This window comes from Haliotis cracherodii, unplaced genomic scaffold (genome assembly GCF_022045235.1).
Source record: "Haliotis cracherodii isolate W230 unplaced genomic scaffold, xgHalCrac1.p SCAF_5, whole genome shotgun sequence".
Classification (NCBI taxonomy): Eukaryota; Metazoa; Mollusca; class Gastropoda; order Lepetellida; family Haliotidae; genus Haliotis; species Haliotis cracherodii.
In genome coordinates, this window is record NW_027266308.1 from 7,483,091 (window position 1) to 7,502,708 (window position 19,618).

Consider the following 19,618-nt stretch of genomic DNA (forward strand, 5'->3'; position numbering starts at 1 on the left):
GATAGGCATTTCTTAGAAGTTGAAAGGTGACAAAGTAGACAAAAAAGTTTATGGATAACAACTTCTTTAGCATTCTGTAATAGCAGCGTTTCGGTAAAGGTCCATATACTGTTGTCGAGCAAGACTGAATGATAAAATAATAAGGCTGGGACAAGTCCAGATTTACTACCTGGGTACTCGACCACCTATTACTCATCCCTACCTCGATACCCACTGTAGGTCTCAAGAGTTGGTTACAAAATGTCCCCCTGGACCCCTGGCAAAAAGTATATAGATACACGTATTAAACGATCTGGTCATGCATACACTGAAGTTGACTGAAGTTGTATCTTTAATCAAAACATAAAAGACAGAAAGAATGCGGGTATGGTCAGAAAGATATGTGAACATTAGCGACTTGTAGAATTAGTTATAGTAGTGAATATTTTCTCATATAATCATTTTTCACATGGCTAAACATTGGTCTGGGTAGTCCTGTGGGTACTAGGGTCCTACTCAGTACCCACCCGCCCCGAGTACAGTGGTCCCTATCTACAACGCTACCATGGGGTCTACTTACTTACTTACTTACTTTGGAGATTTAACGTGCGCTTTCCGACTGATGCGTATTTCGCACACGGGCCCGGCCAGGCCATTTAATGTGTTTCCGAAAGAGCAAAAGTGGTCTGTGCAACCCAAGAGGGGGGTTTAGGGGTTGCTTATATAGAATTTGGGAATTTTGAGATTTGGAATAGATGCCGATGGTGTTGGGGAGGAGAACTAAGGGAGCTGGGTATGGTGGATGTTTGTGTGTTTATGTAATTTTGATTTGGTAGATTATAGTGTTTTTAGATGCGTTTTATTAGTTCCGTTTTGATTAAGAATACGCCTAAGGCCTTGAAGCTTTCTAGTTTATTTTGTGGGTTTAGCATTGCTTCTAGAGGGACAGCCTTGTTTAGATTGAGGGTGGTTTGTAATGCGGTTCGATGTGTTAGGTAGTGTGTGCAGTGGATGAGTGCGTGTTCTGGGGTTTCTAGTTGTCATGGGGTCTAAATAATTGGTGAGCTTTATAGACAATGAGACGTTTAAGCGAGGCGGAGTTGAGGGGATGAACAACACAACAGTGCGCTTTTATATACAGTAACGTATGTGAAGCCAGTTTAATTGGTTTGATACGGTTACTTGATTCGAATCAAAAGGAATAACCGCTGTGTTGTGACAACACGCTGTGTGTATACAGTTTGCCATGTGAGTTGACAGTGTCGCCTCATATTGGATTGCCCACTAATTAAGAATACGAACCTTGCTTGTGGTTCTCTTTTATTGCATGCATGCGCTTCTAAGATTAAAACATTTAAACCAAAACTACCTAATCTAACAACCACCCAACACACACAGCTCCCTTAGTTCGTCCCCCAACCACTCTTGGCATTCATTCCAAATCTCAAAATTTCAAAATTACTATATAAGCAACCCCTAAAGACCCCCTCCTGGGTTGCACAAACTCACTTTTCCCCTTTTCGGAAACACATTAAATGGCCTGGCCGGGCTCCTGTGCGACATACGCTTGCAGTTGGAAAGTGCACGATAGATCTCTAATATAAGTAAGTAAGTTCTAAGATCAAAGAATGTATAGTGTGAAAAGTTCACTAGTAGAACAATCATATTTCCAGGACTTGCCGCGGATGTTTTCAAACAGATTATTAGAACTCCCTTCTGCGATAAATGGCTGATTATGCAGTGAGAACCATTATGTGCAAATGAAAAATGAACAACAATACAATCTGTGTAAAAATCTCAGTATTGAAAATGTACATATATTTTGGGAGCCATGCGTTACCGCGCGCTGTAACCGAGATAGCGCTTTATCAAAGAGCGCAATGCCCAGCGATCACTGTACCTGAGTTACCCGTCCCAGCACTACTGAATAATGAACATCATTCAGAATTATGTATGGTAGGTGAAGGATTCACAGTAACAACAGTTATCATACATGAGAAGGATTACATGAGTAAGGTAACTGATAACAACAGAAGTATAATCATGATAATATTGTAACAACATGATGGAAAGAGTGAGTGAGTGAGTGAGTGAGTATGGTTTTACGCCGCTTTTAGCAATATTCCAGCAATATCACGGCGGGGAACACCAGAAATGGGCTTCACACATTTTACCCATGTCGGGAATCGAACCCGGGTCTTCGGCGTGACAAGCTAACGCTTTAACCACTAGGCTACCCGACCGTCCCCATGATGGAAAGAGAACACACGATAAGGAAGCCAATTAAAAAGGAAGCCAATTAATCCAGATTAAATATTAGGTGGGATGATGGGGAAAAGTATTGCTTGATGAGTTCATGGTTGGCAGATGGGATGAATTGGCCTTAATTGCTGTTGAGGCAGCTTCTGCTAGTTTTCTTTGAGTGAACTCATGATGGTTGTTGGTTGGTTTGTTGTTTAACGCCGCACTCAGCAATATTCCAGCTATATGGCGGCAGTCTGTAAATAATCGAGTCTGCACCAGACAATCCAGTGATTAATATCATGAGCATCGATCCACGCAATTGGGATCGATGACATGCATCAACCAAGTCAGGGAGCCTGACCACCCGATCCCGTTGGTCGCCTTTTACGACAAGCATAGTCACCTTTTACGGCAAGCATGGGTTGCTAAAGACCTATTCTACCCCGGAATCTTCACGGGTCTGATGGTTGTGGGAGAGGATTTGGATGTTTCCCAAACTGATGTTGTGATTGGGGCCATTGCTGGTATGGTTCAAGATTGCTGATTTACTGTCTGATCTGATGGTTGAAGTTTTGTGCTCTGATCCTGGTGTTGATGGGGCAGGATGGTTTCACCTGCATAGGATTGTCCATAGTGACCGTCAGTTAGACCTTTGCCTTCTTGGAGTTTGGTGGTGTTTCTGACGTTGGCTCTCGTGATACGACAAAGTCACTTTCATCTTTTACATTTGTTTTGTCAACATTGCAAGATGCAGGAAGTTAAACATTTTTTTTCGATAACATGGTTCAATGATTGGAGGTTTGTGGTTGTGTGAAAGGAGGTTCATGGCTGCGTCATTAAGAATCTATTGCATCAATTTGTCTTTGGCTTACTGTAGGGCGGTCGGGTAGCCTAGTGGTTAAAGCGTTCGCTCGTCATGCCGAAGACCCGGGTTCGAATCCCGACATGGGTACAATGTGTGAAGCCCATTTCTGGTGTCCCCCGCCGTGATATTGCTGGAATATTGCTAAAAGCGGCGAAAAACCAAACTCACTCACTCACTCATTTAAATTAATTCTTTCTCGGTAATGCAGGAGAGCTACAGAGCCTTGTGTTGCTATATTAACATTTGTCGAGCTTAGGTAACCATCGTAACTAATTATATGATTAAATATATCCTAAAAAAACTTTGATTCTTTTAAATCCTATTAAATTCTCAAAATGTTTTTCTTGGCACCTATTTTGGGAATTAGAATATTATCTGAAGCCGAGGTGACTCTTCAACCTGCTTAGGAGTAGGAATGCTTGTTGAGGATCCTGATGGGTTTAAATGCTTAATGTAAAACACACTTCAAACAATATCGTAAACATAAAATTCATCTTTTTTTATCGTAAATGCTCAACGTAAAATATCAAAAAATAACTGCTTAACGTAATTAAATAATTAACTGCTTATCGTAAAAATGATTAAAATGGTTAAAAACAGTCTGTCTTCAAGCCAAATGCTTCGCCACAGAAAGCAGGCTGCGCAACTGACGCAGGGGACCAGTCTAGAATGTTTAGCGATATGAGATTTTACCCGGTATTAGAAATATGAATTGTCAGGATGAAACGAAAGCAGAATTAAAAGTCCCATGTCCCGCCATGGCCGATGTAGGAATTTTCGTGACGATTTTATGGAAAAAGAAGAAAAATTACTGCTTAATGAAAAAGTACCTTAAATTTTACTGCTTACTGCTTATAGTACACCCCCCCCCCCCCCCCCCCCCCCCCCCCACACACACACACACACCCCCATCAGGACCCTCCTTGTTGGAACATTTGATGGAGAATAGTGTTAAAAAGACATCACAGGAAAGAAAGTCAGTCATCAGAGTCCACAGAAGATTGTGGTTGTGACAGGAAGATGAACTTGAGAAGTGCCAGCTGTGCACTGACTTGACCTATATAGAGAAAGAGGATGTCAGGCTGACCAGTGGAGTCCATATGAACTCAGCAGGATAATACTCGATAATATTTGAGGGTCTAAAACAAGATCCCTGAGTTCATCATGATTTGTTCCCTCGTTCCTGTGTTCCCTGTTGCACATTTATCAGTGTTTCTCCAGTGCCACTCCTCAGCACTGTCTCCTGGTCGAGGGAAGGAAAAGAAGCAAGACAAATAACATTTCCATTGGGATCAACAGTCATTATTGGTAGAACAGTCTATAAGATCCTACAACCGTAATATAAAGGTTTAAATTACAGGCACATATATTGGCGCTCTCCTTGGAGCTGTGCTTGCTATCAACTCATCTGGTTGTCTTTATCATGTTAATCTGTGGAAAATCTAGTCTTGCTTCATTTGGGCTATTGAATAACAGTTATGACTGGAGTGAAGAGACTATAGGACTGTCTTATCCATGATTAGGTCAGTACAACTCTGGGAATTTACATTAACATGTGACCAAGGAAATGTAAAAGATACACTTAAACCCTGAATTGTATTGAAATACACAATAAACATGAATATGAGCTTTTTATTAAACACTAAATGTTTATTCATAATTCCTATTCAGTTTTGGAGTCTTCCAAATTTCTGTGAAATAATATTTGAATTATGATAAATTGTACATGAGGAACCCCTGCAAGGATTGGAGGAAACAGTTTATTTTTTCCTGTACTGACAATGCAGATTTAAATTTAACCAATTTTGTTTGTTTGTTGTTAAACCCCACACTCAGCAATATTCCAGCTATATGATGTCAGTCTGTAAAGAATCGAGTCTGAACCAGACAATCCAGTGATTGATATCATGAGCATCGATCCACGCAATTGGGATCGATGACATGCTTCAACCAAGTCAGCGAGCCTGACCACCTGATCCAGCATAGTCACCTTTTACGGCAAGCATGGTTTGCTGAAGACCTATTCTACCCCGGAATCTTCAGGGGTAAAAATTAACCACTTGGTTAACCAAAAGGAAGAGGAATGATTTGTGGGATGGGGCTTCAGGGGTTTGGGGAGGGGTGGGAGGATGTATAAGGTATTAAGTTTCATAGTGACACAGAGAGGCGATAGGCCAGAACACTACGTCACCAACTTGTTTAGGCTGTCACCAACTTGTTTAGGCTGTCACTGTACTAGTTTCCTGTTCTATTCTGGTTTCAAATGGGTGCCTTTCTTTCGTACACAATGGCAACAGCCACTTCAGTGCTGTCAAATCCTTACAGAGATATATGTTTTGTATTTCAGACAATTACATTGAATTGTTTTTTTTACATGGCTCCATTTTGTTTAATTTTGTTGCTTACTTCTGACATTTGTTGTGTGACAGTTTTAGGGCTGGGACGAGTCCTAATTCCGGGGTAGAATAGGTAGGTCTTCAGCATCCCATGCTTGCCGTAAAAGATAACTGTTTGTCGTAAAAGGCAACTAACGGGATCAGGTGGTCAGGCTTGCTGACTTGGTTGATGCATGTCATTGATCCCAATTGCGTGGATCGATGCCCATGATGTCAATCAGTGGATTGTCTTGTCCAGACTGGATTATTTACAGACCACTGTCATATAGCTGGAATACTGCTGGCTGCGTCGTTAAACAACAAACCAACCAATCAAATTTACTACCCGGGTACCCACCACACTATTACCCGACCCTACCTGGATACCCGCTATATGTCTCAAGACTTGTGTGTAAAATGTCCGATTGGGAATAGTTTGACTGTAGCCTTGGTAAAATGTATTCAGACACACGTATAAAACGATCTGGTCATGCATACACAGAAGTTGATTGTATTTTATTCAAACCTTTAAAGGTCAGAAGGAATGGGTGCATAGTCAGAAAGAAATGCGAACAATAGTGACTTGTACTAGTTGCAGTGTAACCATTTTTAGATATTTTTTGTCAATAAACAATATATCATGTGACTAACCACAGATCGGGGTAGTCCTGTGGGTACCCGAGCACCTGAGTTACCCGTCCCAGCCCTAGACAGTTTACTGCCAAATTACTAGGACAGTTCACATGAGGAAAACGTGGTTCACGCTTGGTAAACTCCTTACAAACACCCAGGGTCGTCAGTGAATCATTCATATAGTTTTCAATTTTGCCCTTTACGCTCAGTGGAATCTGTTTTGGCAGATATTCAAGACTGGTTATTCTCTGATGTTGACATTTTTTGTTTGTTTACATACTCTTGACGTATTGAAACGTAAAAAAATACACCTGAAAAGCGCTATTTTTAATCTATTGCATTGTGCAGTTAAGGTAATGAGATGATCTTGTCTAGGTGTTGTTGTTTTTAGGTCTGCCACAAGACTGACATCTAGTCTCTGAAATGAACATATCGTACAGAAAAATGAAGTATCTTAATAGAAATGTCATAAAAAGGAGCCTAGAGACTCTCTTTATTTTCAGATACTGCTGCTTAAGAAATTTAGACTTGCCAAACATTATAGACTTGCATGGGCTGTATTTGACATATGTGAATTAGGGTCTGTAAGACAGACTAGCCTGTCACGTCCAGGAACCTGTTCCACAAGGCGATCTTACTGCTAAGTTGGTCGTAACTCCCATACTTCATCATAGGCCTATGATCAACGTAGCACTGAGATCGCTTTGGGGAACAGGGCTCAAGGCTCAGGTCTCTTTCAACCGAACCCATTTGAAAAAGTCGAGAAATTACACTTTTTGATTTGTAATTGATTTTGACGGCCCTACCTCGACCTTTCCCAAAATTTGTGGCCATAATTCGCCATTTTGTCTGTTCATTGAGATACTGTCTCTGAGGCATTTTTAAGTGTGCTTAGCTCAGTTCCATTGATGATTGCGAGTTCCCCTATAGGCGCACGCAGTTTCTGGAACAATGTATCTCTCGTATATAAACATTTGAGGCTGTCAGCATAAACCACAAAATTTATCTTTCAACTCTGTCTTTTTCACCAAAATAATATTCTAATAAGAGCCCCCTATTTCTAATTTTGAGAGCACCCTGGGCGCTTATTACATCAAATACGGTAGATGTTACACTCAGATGCAATGGCACTTTATTGTAAATGTACGCCTCAACGATAGCCACATTCAAATGATTATTTCCCTTATTTTTGGTCAGTGGTCTTTGTCGATCTCGAAGCCGAAAGTGACGAGCCTCCCTTGACAATTGTCCGTGTTGTAAGTGGTAGAATTTTGTTTGTTACAAGGGTTTTTGTTCAATAAAGTATGCCAGAGGTATTCTGCATTAAAAAATGCATCTGGCTTCTTTTTTTTTTCTCCCTCCTCCAACCCTGGACTTTGGGCTGAAAACTCCATAATCCTAAAAATAAAAAAAGCCTGGCCTTATAGACTTGCATGAGCTGTATTGGATATATTTGTATCAGGGTCTGTGAGACAGGCTAAGCATGAACCTTCACAGCAAGATACCAGGCTCTGCTTTATATGGGAAAGTACAGTCCGAAGAAGTTTGTTTCAAGCTGAGTTAACCATTAATTGAGTTCAACATGGATGCTTTTGCCTTTGGACTAGTGAGCATTTTGACTTTTAACTTTCATTTCAAAGACAGCAATATGTTTTGCCTCTCAGTAGGTGATTTGTTTCCAAATATGCCTTCAAGAAGAATACCCGTCATACCAAAAGACGTTAAAAGGTGGTACTTGTTGCTACCCTGTCTGGCGCTCGGCATTAAGGGGCTAAAACAAGGACTGGTCGGCTCGGAGTCAGTATACTGTGTCTGAGTGGGGTATTCATGTTAAACTGCGGCATGGTATCTCAGTGAGCTAGCACAATAAATCGGCATCAGTCCGGACTAGTACAAACAGCCACACACACACATGTGCATGCACGTCGCTATATAAGTGCAATAATCTTGGACGCGACGTTAAACCCAATTTCACCTCACCTCAAGAAGAATGTTAACATGATTAACGAGCACGTTTTCTTTTAACTTTTTTGAGATAATAAATGGTCATTGTTCTGCATTGTTCTAAATGGAAGCTGTCTGCAACATGTGCATTAAGTTCTCGATATATCATAGAAAATGAAAATATTTATATGTTGTGATTAAAATAACACAATATTGGAAGATGTTACTCCTCATAAAATAATAGTTTAAGATACAATACATCAAAGTTCTTTAAAATTATATTATTGGGTAACTTTTAACCAAATCACTGGGAGATTTGGAGAAAACGTGTGAACAGGTGATTGTTGTTTCCAGCTTAGTTTACAAAACAATACACAGGGTAATCTTGATCTCTGCATATAAAACAACGTCCAGCAGAACAAGAAATACAATTCAAATGGTCAATTATCATGTCCACAGATACTTTATCTCAATATTTGCAAATTTCTATTGACCATTTGAACTCTGTGAAATGGATCATTAAGCCTGACTGAATAGAACTGAGTACTTAATATGGAAACTAAAATCTCAAACTGATTCCCAGTGTTGCCCATGCAGGGCTTAGGCCTCAGCAGTCAGGTGACTCTGTGTCTATATTCTATGTCATCCATTTCATTACTGACACAGGTGCCGCGATTCGCTGTGCAGAGTTGCGTCCCTTGGGCACGCCAGAAACCTATGATTGTGGGTTTGAATCCCGGTTGGCCCCGATTATGTTTCTAGGTTTGTCAGCACCATACCTGTGCTCGTTGGTTTCACCGAAGTGGTGAACGTCTGAGACCTGCATCAGTTCGGGCTTTCCTCCCACATTAAGCTGACACGCCGTGATATAACTGGAATACTGTTAAAAGCGGAGTTAAACCCAACTCACTCACTCACTCACTCACTCATTACTGAAACTGCTCATACTGATTTTACCACTAATACCAGCAAGTTGAAGGTGAGCTGAAACAGGTCACCATTTGCTCTGATGTGTATATTCTAGGGCTGTTACAATTCACTCGCGTATTTGGTGAATCGAACCGTATCCATTCATGAATTGAATTTGTTATTTGTGACCTATAGAATCGAATATTCATGAATATGCAGTCATGTTATCTAAAAATATCCATAAGAACATATTATATGCATAGATTTCTTGAAAGACAACACAATTTGACAATAATGTGCTCACTGGTCATTGTCATTTGAGCAGATACTAGCACCTGGATAAGGGAAGTATATTAATGTATAATATGTTAATAATGAACAAACCATGTCAAATAATTGGTGTTGCTTTTGTTTCACTGAATATAACAAATAATACATCAACAGCTGACTTGTTAGTGTATTCATGAATTAAAATTCGTATTCGTTACCCTATGTTCGTGATACGAATGTCAGCCCTCTGGTATACAGACGTCAACAAAAACAATGTTTTGTGTCTTTCACAACACTCACATATAGGATGTGACCAGTCTGGGCTTAAGGAGTGCACTACTGACACTTGTAGGCTTCTCAGCCAGAAATACATTGGTGAAGCTTTTGAAAAACATTCTAGTAATTAGGTTGTGTAAAAACCTGACATGTTGGTCCCTGCTTTTACCATTCCTAGCCTTGCTAAGGTTTGGTTTTGCTCTATGACTTGTTATAAATATGTGTAGATGGATGGATGGATGGATGGACAGAGGGATGGTCAGATAGATGGGCAGATGGATGGAAAGATGGGTGGGTGGATGGATGGATGGTTGGATGGATGGCAGATGGGTGGGTGGATGGATGGACAGATGGATGGGCAGATAGGTGGGTGGATGGATGGGCAGATAGATGGACAGATGGATGTGTAGAGGGATGGGCAGATAGATGGACAGATGGGTGGGTGAGTGGATGGATGGACAGATGGATGGACAGATGGTTGGGTGAGTGGATGGGCAGATAGATGGACAGATGGGTGGGTGAGTGGATGGATGGGCAGATAGGTGGGTGGATGGATGGACAGATAGGTGGGTGGATGGGCAGATAGATGGACAGATGGGTGGGTGGATGGATGGGCAGATAGATGGACAGATGGTTGGGTGAGTGGATGGGCAGATAGATGGACAGATGGGTGGGTGGATGGATGGGCAGATAGATGGACAGATGGTTGGGTGAGTGGATGGGCAGATAGATGGACAGATGGGTGGGTGGATGGATGGGCAGATAGGTGGGTGGATGGATGGGCAGATAGATGGACAGATGGTTGGGTGAGTGGATGGGCAGATAGATGGACAGATGGGTGAGTGGATGTATGGGCAGATAGGTGGGTGGATGGATGGGCAGATAGGTGGGTGGATGGATGGACAGATAGATGGACAGATGGGTGGGTGAGTGGATGGATGGACAGATGGGTGGGTGGATGGATGGGCAGATAGGTGGGTGGATGGATGGGCAGATAGATGGACAGATGGATGGGTGAGTGGATGGATGGGCAGATAGATGGACAGATGGTTGGGTGAGTGGATGGGCAGATAGATGGACAGATGGGTGGGTGAGTGGATGGATGGGCAGATAGATGGACAGATGGTTGGGTGAGTGGATGGGCAGATAGGTGGACAGATGGGTGGGTGAGTGGATGGATGGGCAGATAGATGGACAGATGGGTGAGTGGATGGATGGACAGATGGATGGACAGATGGGTGGGTGGATGGATGGGCAGATAGGTGGACAGATGGGTGGGTGAGTGGATGGATGGACAGATAGATGGACAGATGGTTGGGTGAGTGGATGGGCAGATAGGTGGGTGGATGGATGGGCAGATAGATGGACAGATGGGTAGGTGAGTGGATGGATGGACGGCAGATGGACGGGTGGATGGATGGATGGGTGGGTGGATGGATGGATGGATGGGTGGGTGGACAGATGGATGGGCAGATAGATGGACAGATGGGTAGGTGAGTGGATGGATGGACGGCAGATGGACGGGTGGATGGATGGGTGGGTGGATGGATGGATGGGTGGATGGGTGGATGGATGGATGGATGGATGGATGGATGGGTGGATGGATGGACAGATGGATGGGCAAGTGATATGTGAATGGATACCTGCAATGATGAGTGGTATATATGGATGTAATGATTGGGACCATAAATTCACCTGTATATACCTGAAAGTCCTCGCAAGCGACTGTCAGTGTCAGTGTAAAGTCTTATCATGCACATATTGTTGACAATATTAAGCCTGACTGAATAGACCTGAGTACTTAATGTGGAAACTAAAATTACAACCTGATTCCATGTATTGCTCAGTGCAGGGCTTGGCCTCAGCAACCATGTTGGGTGGTTGCTTTGTTGTTTAACACCGCACTCAGCAATATTCCAGCTATATGACAAGCGGTCTGTAAATAATCGAGTCTGGGCCAGACAATCCAGTGATTGATATCATGAGCATCGATCCACACAATTGGGATTGATGACATGCATCAACCGAAGTCAGCGAGTCTGACCACCCGATCCCGTTAGTCGCCTTTTACGACGAGCATAGTCACCTTTTACGGCAAGCATGGGTTGCTGAAGACCTATTCTACCCCGGAATCTTCACGGGTCCCAGCAACCATGTAACATGTTGTTGACAGCGATGTTTTATATTGATACAAGCAGGACAAGTGAATAGGAACTTCAACACAATTGTTTTACTCGAAACACGTAAGTTTACCCTGTCTGTCCAGTGAGCAATTTATGATTGTTTTTGTCACAGTATGGCTGAAATATTGCTGATGTGACTATAAGTTTCATGAACACATTCACTTGACAAATAAATTTCTTTGCGGGCACAGATTAAAGGTTATTGATAATATGGCTTTCTAAACCCCCAACCCCCGAAGTAGGATTTGCCGACCCCGAGCTGACTTTGCCTGCCTAAGCCTCCATACTCCTGGGTCTTTATGACCCCTTCTCTTTTCTAAAGGGGGTCATAGGTGTATTGTGTTGTGTCATCATTGTACGAATAATCAAGTCATATCTTGGAAGTTATCAATTATTGCGTACTTCAGGTTGTCAAAATTCTGTTCAGTTGTCTGAGGCTCTGCAGTTGACTGTGCAGAGTTGTGTCACCTGTATGAACCTTGATAGCATTTCAGATTAATGTGGGAGGAAAGCCCGAAGTGATGCAGGTCTCAGACCTTTACCAATTCGGTGAAACCCACGAGCACAGGTATGGTGCTGACAAACCTAGAAATATAATCGGGGTGAACGGGGATTCGTAACCACAATCATAGGTTTCTGGTGTGCCCCAGGGACGCAACTCTGCACAGGGAATCACAGTGGAGTTCAAGAGGGGAAGAGAGGGCCTCAAAGATGATCCCGGGGCGGTCGGGTAGCCTAGTGGTTAAAGCGTTCGCTTGTCACGCAGAAGACCCGGGTTCGATTCCCAAAATGGGTACAATGTGTGAAGCCCATTTCTGGTGTTCCCCCCGCCGTGATGTTGCTGGAGTATTGCTGGAATATTGCTAAAAGCGGCGTAAAACCATACTCACTCACTCACTCACTCAAAGATGATCAAGATCAGGGAGACCTTCAACTGCGTAAACTGTTGATTGGGTAAATAAGGTATATAAAGTATATGGTATAATTATGGTTGCGTAGCCATACAGTAGGCATATTTCATGAGACAGTTGAGAACATTCTGAGGAATGAACTGGGCATGACAATGGTGTCGGCACGCTGGGTTCAAAGGCTTCTGACTTGAAATGCACAAATTTTATTCTCTCTTGTGAGAATTTTCCCTGTTTTAAAGCAGACCCCGCTGATTTCATGGTGATTGAGTCTTTGGTTCCTCACTACCAGTTGACTAACAGTCAAAGCAGTGGAAACATCTGACCACGCCTCTGAAGAAGAAGGCATAGTGTGTTTCAAGCAGGCAGATGGCAAGGTGATGGTTTCAGCTTTCTGGGATTCAGTAGGAATCCTACTGGCGGACCACCTGCCAAAAGGTCAGCTCATATATGGCCAATAATATGCTATTCTGCATAGGAAACTGCATTAAATATCCAGGGTACATGTCATGGACAATTCTCTGAGGCTGTTTTGTTCCACCAGGACAATGCACCTGTGCACAAGTCTGTTTTTGTCTTGGCTGCAATGCATAACAATGGCTTTGAACTCTTTGAACATCCTCTGGATTCACCAGATTTGGCATCCTCAGATTTCCACCTCTTCCCGAAACTGAAGAAAGAACTGTCTGGCAAACATTACGCAAATGATGATGGCATCATTTCTGCTGTTTAGGACTTTTTACACCGCCAGAAGAAAGCCATTCTTCACCAGTACGATCCAGGCACTTCAGCATCGATGGCAGAAGTGATTGGACCTTGGAGGGATTTATGCTGAAAAATAATTATCAACCAACTTCATAAATGCAGTCCATCATATTTAGGCTCAGCACTTTCAGCAGTCCCTCGAGGCAGAACAGTCCCAAAACTGGGTTCGGGGTTCCAAGACCGGGCACCACAACAAACTAGGTCATACCTCATGGAATGTTATTAAAATAAACACATGCGTAAAAATAAATGCTTACAACAGGACCCATGAAGATCCAGGTTAGAACCCAACCCATTTTTGCTGTAAAAGGCGACTGCTGGCAACGGGTGGTCAGGCTCGCTGACTTGGTTCATGCCTGTCATCGTTCCCCAATTGCATGGATCGCTGCTCATGATGCCAATCACTGGATTATCTGGTCCAGACTCGATCATTTACAGACCGATGTCATATTGCTGGAATATTGCTGAGTACGGGGTTAATAAACATGCAAACAAACAATGCTTACAACAGAATTTTTGGTGGGACTACCAAAATTTATTTTAGGTTATTAGGTTTTTACATTCTGTCGGCGGAATAAAAATACAAACTTGCATGATGATTTTTTTTCAGTTTACATTATTTATTTATATATCCTGCATAGTTTATGCCTGTCCTTGTGATGCCTGAATGTGGTAGTATAAATACAGCATCAATGTTATCAGTGGGAGCTTCTCTCCTATTAAGCTGACAACTGACAAGTACTTGCTCACCCCACATGGTTTGTGTATCTTGTATATTGGTTCGTCATGTGCACTTGCTTTGGCCATATGTTTGGCCTCATTGGCTGGACTGAGATAAGATAAGATACATTTTATTGTACGTATACCATGTATACACCCACTGTGGGCCGGATACGGAAGCAAATGAACACATTGTACATTTACAGTTAGATGGTATGCTGAGAGGATGATAATGAGACACTGTGAGAAAATATAGTTATAGCTCAGTAATAGCACCTTGGTTTGAACCTATATAGAGAGTGCATATTGATGCATTTGAATATGCAGAGTGTTAATCGGGCTAAGGGGCTGAACAATCAGTTGACTTACGACAGACCATGGTGGCGCCTTGTTGGATAAGGGGGAGGAAGATGTATCGCCTGATGCTGGCTTATCTAGGTTCGCAGACAGGGAGACCTTTAGACTAGTTACTGACTCACATTTAGATTTCGATCATTCATCCCTAATGAGGTCAGTGGCTTATGGCTTAGCCTCATTGAAAAGTGTGTGTTTTGATTAAGAGTGGGTACATGAGTGTCTTAAGTGTCTAATTTCAGAGTATCAGCCGATTCTGGCAGAAATTGGCTCAATTTTAATAAGGAATTTTGGCACATTAATACATAAAAATGCCTGGGTTAGCCAATCAAATGCCACGTGTAATTTATTTGTTCTGGTTAAATTTGATTGGCATTCTTCGTTTATCTTCGTAACATCTATGGGATAGTGGTTGTTTTCTTCTGTACATTATGTTTATGAATTTATTGAATGTCTTATCCAGGTTTTATGTTTTATACAAATTTCAACCATGCTCTGACCAAAAGAGCAAATAGTCAACGTTTGACATGTAAATGATATAGGGCAACTGATGACACAGTTTCGGTTGGGGAGGGCCAGATAAATACCGTATTCGACGTAATAAGCGCGCAGGGCGCTCTCAAAATTAGAAATAGGGGGCTCTTATTAGAATATTATTTTGTCGAAAAAAATGAGTTTAAAGATAAATTTCGTGGTTTATGCTGAGAGCCTGAAATATTTCTATACGAGATTTTTCCAGAACTTAATTGCCCATAATTAAGGGTGAATATAACACACGAGCGCGAATAAATAAGTATTGTGTACATTGATCAATCGAAAGGGGTGCTAATTCGGATTGTTCACGAGCCAATATATTAGCAAATATCGCCGTGGTCGCTTATTAGAGCGGGGCGCTTATTACGTCGAATACGGTAAGTGTTTCAACACACATGGCTGGTTAAGCGAGCCTTTTTTCTTTCACTTGCAAGATTTAAGGGTCAGTGAAAAAAATTCATTTTGGACAATTTCAGGAGAAACTGTAACTATGAGGAAGCCTGTGAACTAAGGTGAATGTTTACCATATGTGTTTACAGTCGTTATCTATATCTCATTGCAAAATTGCTGATGTTTAGATATAAGAAAATTGATTCCTGAAAACCTCTAAAAGCTGCCTTTTTGACACATTTGAGCTAAGTTGCACCAAACAAGACCAGGTTGCACGCTGGTCTCATACAGTTATCAAAGTTGAAACATAGGCTGGTCTGCTGCCAGTGTCATGTAAGTTATGACGCCTTGCTGTAAAACGTTATAGGAACAAGTGCACATGATCTTGAAGTACCCACAGTTTGATGACATCAGAAAGCATGACAAATTACACATAACACAGGTATTGGTGATGTAGTGTGGTAAATTGAGTGTGTGGACAAGTAAGGGTTAGTCAGACACTAAATTAGTCTTTTAATAGGTTTAATACGGGATCAGGTGGTCTGGCTCTCTTACGGACTTGGTTGATGGATGTCATCGTATCTCAATTGCATGGATCAATGGTCATGATGTGAATCATTAGATTAACTGGTCCAGACTTGATTATTTACAGACCGCTGTCATATAGCTTGAATATTGTTGAGTGCAGCATTTAACAACAAACAAACAAACAAACAAACAAAACGAATTTTTTTTACATGCACTTGTTGCTTGTTGACATAAATATTAGGCTGCTTTTATAATATTAGGTTGCACTTGTGCATGTTTTATAAAGCTAAATCGAGCCCTGAACAATGTATTTTCATCATTAGGTTATTACAGTCATAGCCTGCTTATACGGACCTCAGATATCTGAAAACCTCGGTTCCCAGACAATTTTCATTCAAAACGAAATAATTACTATATAAATACAGAAATTCAGTTTCCGGAACCGGATGGTTATTTTCATACACTGAAATGCACACAAAATTGTCTCACTTACCCGGACAATACACTTACGCTGGTGGTAATCCTTCCGCTGGTGGTAATCCTTTGATTCGTGAGAAGTCAATTAACCAAGTGACACTGAGTTACGTTTGAGACGAGCTTGTTTATTGTACATGTAATCCCATTCGATAAATATGGAGTCTGTGGAGGTCAAAGGTCAAAGTTGTGACTTCAAACTGAGTATGGCCTGTCAACCAGCGAAACGTAAGCAACCAAAGTTACAGCACGCAAAAAAAGGGAAATTTGAAAAACACCCGTCAGCAAGTTTGGAAACCTTCTGTGAAAGTTAAGCCATTTGTGATAGGAAAAGCTCGACGACCGGCAAGTCCCTCAGTGATATTGACATTTTGCAAGCCGTAACACAGCCGGAGCAAGATTCAGACGATGACCAAGACGAGCAGCCCCTCCAACCCACTACAGTCACTCACAAGGAAGCTTGTGCTTGTATAGAGACCTTGATTACATATTACAGGCGATCTGGACAATTTGGAATTGTTGTTTAAAATTCTAACCTCAAAATGTGGTAAAGTTCAAACTTCCATGACAGATTTTTTTAAATGTGTAACAGTGTATGTCTTGAATAAAGATTGAGAGGATGTATCTGTTTGCTCTGTCATCTGTCATGAGTTGCATAATTGAAGGGAAGTAACTCTTTTAGTAAGAAGCTTGATTCAGTTATACAGAAATTCGATTATACAGACGAATTGTGAAATTACACAAGTGTCCGTATTAACGAGGCACGACTGTATTATGACATGCCCAGGTTATATACATGTGTTGTACAGATACTTCACATATACTGTAGTATAGTTATGCACAGATACATGAATCATCCTGTGGTGAATCCTTACAGCTCTTTGGTTTCAATTTCCCAATGGACTTGATGTAGAAAGTCAGATAGACCTCATCCTGTGTGCAAACTGCTGGGCAAGGTGTGAGTAGTGAGTGAGAGAGTGAGTGAGTGAGTGAGAGAGAGAATTGGGTGTATCACTGTTTATTCCAGTTACATCGCAGCGTGTCAGCTTAATGTGGAAGGAAAGCTCTAGGTGATGCAGGTCTCAGACTTTTACCACTTTGGAGAAACCCACGGGTATGCATGGTGCTGACAAGCCTAGAAATATAATCTGCGTGAACTGGGATTCGAATCCATGATAATAAGTTTCTAGCGTGTGTAAGGGATGCATCTCTACACCACGAATAGCGAATTAGGTATGGAAGGGTCATGGTCAGGTGACTCATTGGAGTTATGAAGCTTAAGGATTTTTGTTGCAAGAGATAATCAAAGTGGTTTTAGCTCTGTGACTTGACTGATTGACCATACCAGGATGGTGGGATTGATGATTGTGTTTTCAGTCACCGGTGTGCCTCGTTCAGACTTGATAATACACCGGTCACATCGATATAGCTGAACTATTGGTGTTCTCAGTCAGTGGGATAAGATATCTTCATTGATTTGCATCATACAAAGCATCATACAGTTGGTGAAGGCCTATAATAAGGTGTGTTCATTTTGCAGGAACAGTGATAAGAGAAAGGAGAAGTCCCGAGATGCGGCCAGATGTCGTCGCAGCAAGGAGACAGAGGTGTTTTACGAGTTGGCCCAAAATCTGCCGCTGCCGAGCAGTGTGAGCACCCAACTTGACAAGGCCTCCATCATGAGGCTCACCATCAGCTTCCTGAAGATCTGCAAGATCAGAGAGGAGAAAAAGTGGCACGGTAAGCTCCAGACTATCATGTAGTCGATGCAATTAAGTGTTTGGTTAAGGTTGGGTAAAAAAGCAATACTGTATAAAGGAATGCTCAAGTATTAATCTTAATTTCAGCTTGGTGCTGAATGAATATTAGATGCTAGATCTGAGAGGGGGAAGAGTATTGGCTGCTAGATCTGAGATGGGAAAGAGTATTGGCTGCTAGATCTGAGAAGGGGATGGGTATTGGCTGCTTGATCTGAAAAGGGGAAGAGTATTGGCTGCTAGATCTGAGAAGGGGATGAGTATTGACTGCTAGATCTGAGAAGGAGAAGAGTATTGACTGCTAGATCTGAGAAGGGGATGGGTATTGGCTGCTAGATCTGAGAAGGGGAAGAGTATTGATTGCTAGATCTGAGAAGGAGAAGAGTATTGACTGCTAGATCTGAGAAGGGGATGGGTATTGGCTGCTACATCTGAGAAGAGGAAGAGTATTGGCTGCTAGATCAGAGAAGGGGATGGGTATTGGCTGCTAGATCTGAGAAGGAGAAGAGTATTGACTGCTAGATCTGAGAAGGGGATGGGTATTGGCTGCTAGATCTGAGATGGGGAAGAGTATTGATTGTTAGATCTGAGAAGGGGAAGAGTATTGACTGCTATATCTGAGAAGGGGATGGGTATTGGCTGCTAGATCTGAGAAGGGGAAGAGTATTGATTGCTAGATCTGAGAAGGAGAAGAGTATTGACTGCTAGATCTGAGAAGGGGATGGGTATTGGCTGCTTGATCTGAAAAGGGGAAGAGTATTGGCTGCTAGATCTGAGAAGGGGATGGGTATTGGCTGCTAGATCTGAAAAGGGGAAGAGTATTGACTGCTAGATCTGAGAAGGGGATGGGTATTGGCTGCTAGATCTGAAAAGGGGAAGAGTATTGACTGCTAGATCTGAAAAGGGGATGGGTATAGGCTGCTAGATCTGAGAAGGGGATGGGTATTGGATGCTAGATCTGAGAGGGTGAAGAGTTTTGGCTGCTAGATCTGAGATGGGAAAAAGGATTGGCTGCTAGATCTGAGAAGGGGATGGGTATTGGCTGCTTGATCTGAAAAGGGGAAATGTATTGGCTGCTTGATCTGAAAAGGGGAAGAGTATTGGCTGCTTGATCTGAGAAGGGGAAGAGTATTGGCTGCTAGATTTGAGAAGGGGATGAGTATTGACTGCTAGATCTGAGAAGGGGATGGGTATTGGCTGCTAGATCTGAGAAGGAGAAGAGTATTGGCTGCTAGATCTGAGAAGGAGAAGAGTATTGGCTGCTAGATCTGAGAAGGAGAAAAGTACTGCTGGTAAGATCTGAGACAGGGATGATGGGTGTGATTGTTTTATAGAAAATATGCCCTCCGATGAATCGCCAGAGCGTCAACCTATTCCAGTTTCTGCACTCACAGAGAAACCCTTCAAACACAGGAAACAGCCTCCATCCTTAACCACAAGTGGAGCACTGCTCATTTAGCTTATCGCAACCATGTTGAACTGCAAGCACTCCAACCTGTTCCAGTTTTCT

The 19,618-nt window shown here is 42.1% G+C and overlaps 1 protein-coding gene across 3 annotated transcripts in view; it reads left to right on the plus strand.

Annotated features, from left to right (window-relative positions):
• LOC139443413 (hypoxia-inducible factor 1-alpha-like) overlaps positions 1-19,618 on the plus strand; it is a 92,752-nt gene that overhangs the window by 39,468 nt on the left and 33,666 nt on the right. For all 3 annotated transcript variants that reach the window (XM_071224402.1, XM_071224404.1, XM_071224403.1), the window contains exon 2: positions 17,892-18,091. In XM_071224402.1, coding sequence (XP_071080503.1) covers positions 17,892-18,091 — 200 coding nt within the window. The remainder of the gene's footprint in view (positions 1-17,891; positions 18,092-19,618) is intronic.